This window comes from Gastrolobium bilobum, unplaced genomic scaffold (genome assembly GCF_033153095.1).
Source record: "Gastrolobium bilobum isolate Gb01-03AN ecotype WA unplaced genomic scaffold, APGP_CSIRO_Gbil_v1 utg15598, whole genome shotgun sequence".
In the NCBI taxonomy this organism is placed as follows: domain Eukaryota; kingdom Viridiplantae; phylum Streptophyta; class Magnoliopsida; order Fabales; family Fabaceae; genus Gastrolobium; species Gastrolobium bilobum.
The window spans coordinates 120227-126059 of record NW_026899987.1 but is presented as its reverse complement, the minus strand read 5'-3'; the positions used below and the strand labels follow the sequence as shown (position 1 = coordinate 126059).

The window sequence follows — 5833 nt, the reverse complement described above, 5'->3', positions numbered from 1 at the left end:
GACAAACGACGTCATATGGACAGGGTGGCCGAGGACAAAGGCCTCGGTGTAGTTATTGCCAAAATCTGGGCCACATTGAAGAACGTTGCTACAGAAAGTACCCTCACTTGAAGCCACCACATATGAACTTTGCTCAAACAGATGTTGTGCCGCTCTCTACCGGATCAGTGACTATTTCCGCTGCAGACTATGAGGCCCTTCTCCAGAAGAGTTCTTCTCAGCCACCTGCTCCAGATACTGGTAATCATGTTGCTTGTTTTTCTCAATCGTCTCTTGGACCCTGGATAATAGACTCAGGTGCTACTGATCATCTTTGTGGTAATAAGGATCTTTTTACTTCCCTTACCTTTTCTAATAATTTTCCCTCTGTTACTCTTGCTGATGGCACCAAGGCTCCTGCTCGTGGCATTAGGCAAGCCAAACCAACTCCCTTCTTGACTTTAACCTCTGTTTATTACATCCCTGACATTCCTTTTAATTTAATTTCTGTTAGTCAATTGACCCATTCTCTTTCTTGCTCTATCACCTTTTCTAAAAAGTCTTTTTCTTGCAGGATCCGGGTACGGGGAAGACGATTGGAGCGGGCAGTGAGTCACGAGGTCTCTACTATCTGCATGCACCCTCTGCTGCAGTTGCATGCTCTCTCACAGAGTCTCCTGAGCTTCTCCATAGCCGTCTGGGTCATCCAAGTCTCTCGAAGCTTCAACATATGGTTCCTTTTTTGTCAGGTCTTAAGTCTTTGAATTGTCAATCTTGTCAGCAGGGAAAGCATACTCGCTCTTCCTTTGCTAGTAGAGTCAATAAGAGAGCTGCTGCTCCCTTTTCTATTGTTCATTCTGATATTTGGGGTCCGAGTCGGACTATGTCAGTTTTGGGTTTTCAGTATTTTGTAACCTTTATTAATGATTTCTCCTGTTGCACTTGGGTTTATTTAATGAAAAATCGTTATGAGTTATTCTCAATTTATCAAAAGTTTTGTGCAGAAATAAAAACTCAATTTGGTGCTTCTATTCATCAAATCTTGCGCAGTGATAATGCAAAAGAGTATGTGTCTCTTGAATTTTCCAAATTTCTGGATTCACATGGGACGATACACCAGACTACCTGTCCCCACACTCCACAACAAAATGGAGTCGCTGAACGTAAAAGTAGACATCTAGTTGAAACTGCACGTACCCTTCTCATTCATATGAACGTCCCACTCCGTTTTTGGGCAGATGCTATTATCACCTCATGTTTCCTTATCAACCGCATGCCCTCTTATGTGCTAAATAATGATGTTCCCCACAGTATTTTGTTTTCCGAAGCACCTTCTTATCCTCTGCCTTTACATATTTTTGGCTGTACTTGTTTTGTTACTGATCTTACTCCAGGTAAAGACAAGTTGACATCCAAGGCCTTCAAATGTATTTTCCTTGGATATATACGTTTTCAAAAAGGGTATCGTTGCTATTCTCCTGATCTCAAGCGTTATATCGTTTCTGCTTATGCCACTTTCCTTGATCAACAGCCTTTTCACTCTACTCCGTCTCCAGTCTCACAGGTTGATCAGGTCCTTCCTGTTCCTTTTCTTGACTTGTCTTTACCAGCTGCAGGTGACCCTATTCCAGAGGAGCAACCCATTACCTCCATACCTGCAGATCGTCCTCTCCTCACATACCAGCGTCGTCAGCCTGCACCTCCTCCGACTTTGCCTCTTGATGACTCATCGCCCTTTCCCGTCGGCTCTTCTCCTCCGGATCCTCCATCAGAGACTCCTCCCATTGCCCTTCGGAAAGGTATTCGATCCACTCGAAATCCTCATCCCCTTTATTCTTTCTTGAGTTATGACAGACTTTCTTCACAACATTTTACTTTTGTTTCTAGTCTCTCTTTTGTTTCCATCCCTAAAACCACAGGTGAAGCACTATCTCATCCAGGGTGGCGCCAGGAGATGCTTGATGAAATGCAGGCGCTTCACTCCAATGGCACTACGGGTCTTGTTCGTGCTCCTCCCGAGAAATCTATTGTTGGTTGTCGATGGGTGTTCACAGTTAAAGTTGGTCCTGATGGCACTGTTGATCGCCTTAAAGCTCGCTTAGTGGCTAAGGGATACACACAGATCTTTGGTCTTGATTATGGAGATATCTTTTCTCCTGTTGCTAAGATGGCTTATGTTCGCCTGTTTCTTGCCCTTGCCGCCATTTATCACTGGCCCCTTCTCCAACTTGATATTAAGAATACTTTTCTACATGGTGACTCGTAGGAGGAAGTTTATATGGAGCAACCACCAGGTTTTGTTACTCAGGGGGAGAGTTCTGGAATGGTATGTAAACTTCGGAAATCTTTATATGGCCTGAAGCATTCTCCTCGGGCCTGGTTTAGCCGCTTTAGTTCAGTTGTTGAATCCTTTGGCTTAATCAGAAGCAAAGCCGATCATTCTGTCTTTTACCGGCATAGCTCTTCTGGCCAGTGCGTTTATCTCCTGGTCTATGTTGATGACATTATCATTACAGGCAGCGATCAGACCGAGATTGTTTAGTTGAAAGAGCATTTATTCAATCAATTTCAGACCAAAGATCTTGGCAGACTTCGATATTTCTTGGGGATCGAAGTTGCACAGTCTAGGCAGGGCATTTCCATCTGTCAGAGGAAGTATGCACTGGATATCCTAGATGAGATTGGCATGTTAGGCTGTAAACCCATTGATACACCTATGGACCCCAATGTTAAGTTATTACCAGGACAGGGGGAGCCACTGCCAGATCCTAGTCGCTACCGCCGACTAGTTGGAAAATTGAATTATCTTACTGTGACAAGGCCAGATATCTCCTTCGCAGTGAGTGTTGCAAGTCAATTTCTTGATTCTCCCTGTGACTCCCATTGGGATGCAGTTATTAGAATTTTCCGATATATTAAAAAGGCGCCAGGAAGAGGTTTATTATACACAAATAAAGGGAGTTCAGAGATCTCTAATTATTCAGATGCTGACTGGGCAGGTTCTCCTTCAGATAGACGATCCACCTCAGGGTATTGTGTTCTCTTCGGAGGAAATTTGATCTCTTGGAAGAGTAAGAAGCAAACTGTGGTCGCCAGATCCAGTGCGGAGGCAGAATATCGGGCAATGGCAAATGCAAACTGTGAGCTCATCTGGCTGAGACAATTGCTTAAAGAACTCCATCTCTGTGAACAAAGGCCTATGAAGCTCATTTGTGACAATCAAGCCGCTTTGCATATATCCTCTAACCCAGTATTTCATGAGAGGACCAAGCATATAGAAATTGACTGTCATTTTGTTAGAGAAAAGATCCAGTCAGGGGAGATCGAGACAGCATTTGTCAATTTCAATGATCAACTTGCGGATGTATTCACTAAAGCTTTTAGAGGTCCCCGAATAGATCATATTTGTAACAAGCTTGGAGCTTTTGATATATATGCACCAGCTTGAGGGGGAGTGTTAGAAATAATATTAGTCTATTATTATTAGATTAGTCTAGATTGTGGGCTTAGCCCATTAGGTCTTTTAGCATTAGGTCTTTTAGTCTCTATAAATAGAGAGCCTTCTTGTACAGTTATACACACTTGAATATACAATAATATTCAGATTCAATTGATATATTAATGGTTTTTATATATCTCTTACACTTTGTGAGGACTTGGGAGGAGAATTTTGGGTTGAATAGCCGTTCAAATCATGATGGAATGGTAAGAATTATAACTTTATTATTATTGTATAAAGCATTTTCATCCCGTACCACCTACTTGGGAGAAAGAAAAATACATGTATTCCAATACATGTATTGGATGGAATGGAATGGAGTATTCCATTCAGGTTTCGTTTCATTCCATCCTATTTAATGCAATCTAAACAATAGTAGTTAATTTTATTCCATTCCTTTCCATCAATTCAAACATAGTCTAAAGGTCTTCTTTGCCTTGAATGTGCTTTACGTAATATTCATGTTATGAAACACTGGGAAGTGGAACTATGTTACGGTGAAGTCAAGTAACAGGTTGGGAGGATGTATTACGAAGGGCTCGCCCTTCAAGGTTTATTCACTGAAGAAATATAAGGAGCTGTAAAGTTATGCTGAGAATATTCCGGAAAGGGGGTTCAACAGAATTCAGTTAGGGGTTTGGAATGTGGCGGGAACAATGGAGGATAAGTAGAGACAGCATGGAAGGGTCTGATCATCTGGAATTTTTGGGCTTGGGATTGGAACTTGGGAGAGACCAGTTACCTCTCTAATTGCTCTAGGTTATCTTTTCATTTCAGTTCTTTCATTTTTGCAATCTGTATTTTTTTGTAAAGGCTGTTTAGTCTCTGACTATTGTAACTCCACTGGATTCTCGTTGAATCAGTGCTTGTAAATTCCAATTTCTCTGTTGTTTGTTATTTTCCCTTAGTTCCTTGTTGGTTCCTATCTAACAACTTACTAATAATTTTATTGGACTGCCCTAACATCATGGACTATTTATTATCAGGAAATTTCTGTTTTCAGTTGTGATTCATCTGGTTCATGTTCCAATTACAATTTCTTCAGAGACATAGCAGATAGAAGATTGACCGAGTGCATTGACAATATTATATCAGAGTACCTTTCTTTTGGTGATCCTGAGTCTTGTTGTGAGAAGCTTGAAAAGATGCTTATGCAAGGTCTAAATGAGCAGTTAGAAGGCATTGAAGGAAAATCATATTCTAAATTCAGGCTGCATCCCCTACATTACCTCTCTCTAAATGCCTACACAACACTGGCTTCAGCATATAAAGTTCGTGCTAGTGATTTCTTGTCTGTTGATTCTGGAATATTAGATGTAAAGCAGTTACAAGCTTTTGACATGAGGAGAACCAGTGCTGCATATTCTTTGTTACTTGCAGGCGCAACTCATCATCTCTTCAACTCTGAATCCTCACTGATTGCATCTGTAGCAAATTTTTGGACAGGTGCTGGCGAATCTTTGTTATCTCTTACCAGAAAGTTTGTTAAATTGGGTCTGGTTGTTTCAAACCTTGCTTCTGTCACGAAGTTCAAATGCTCTAATTGTTCATTAGTTGATGGATTTAGAGCCTGTATATCAAATGGTCAAATCAGAAGTGCAGATTTTGAGAATGTATCAAATGATTTTCTTAATTGTGTCTCATACACTACACAGAAAGTTTGGAGTTTCCTTGTCCATGATTGCCATTTTTTGAGATCATGTAAAAATCCTATCGATTTCAGCTGGTTAATGTCTACCAAAAATTCCAGTACAGTTGATGTTGGGGCTCATGTTAACAAAACTGAAACGTGTTACACTCATGAATCTAAGAATAGCTTATGTATTTGTGAAGAGCAAGATTACACTGATCGCGCAATAGTACACACTTTTCAGCTCGGAGTACACTGCTTATCATATGGAGGATTATTGGCTAGTATATGTTATGGTCCCCATTCCCATTTGGCTTGTCATGTTCAAAATATTTTAGATCATGAAAAGAATTTTGGATTATATTTTCATGAATTTTGAGAGATCATGTGTGACACCTTGTGAAAAATCTTCTTTGTGCGAATATGAATTCAGAATTTTTAACCTTATAGGTTGATACCTGACGGTGGTTGAAGTATCAAGATGAAGTTGATATGGATTTTTATTGGTAGGGTTCATTTTGGGTGCCCAGAAGCTTGATGAAAAAGTAAGGGAGATAGTTGGACGTGCAGCTTATTTACAAGTATCACAGTGAGCACAAATGGAGGACTTGGCCTTATATAACCATTGAAAGCAGTGACCAAAAGAATTGTGATAAGGGAGACTTTGGAGGATAATTTTCTTCTACTTTTCATTTTTTATTCGATCCTTTACAAACTGCTTTACA

General features: G+C 40.5%; 1 protein-coding gene across 1 annotated transcript; it reads left to right on the top strand.

Annotated features, from left to right (window-relative positions):
• The first annotated feature begins 4001 nt into the window (after nt 1-4001).
• LOC133294651 (protein SET DOMAIN GROUP 41-like) lies at nt 4002-5579 on the top strand. The gene is made up of 3 exons (XM_061493361.1): nt 4002-4029; nt 4342-4346; nt 4465-5579. Exons 1-3 carry the CDS (start codon nt 4002-4004, stop codon nt 5485-5487), a joined length of 1056 nt encoding a protein of 351 aa, XP_061349345.1. The 3' UTR covers nt 5488-5579.
• Nucleotides 5580-5833: the final 254 nt, after the last annotated feature.

What these genes read in the sequence shown, in the direction of transcription:
- LOC133294651 (XM_061493361.1), top strand. Translation starts at nt 4,002, where the DNA reads ATGTATTACGAAGGGCTCGCCCTTCAAG.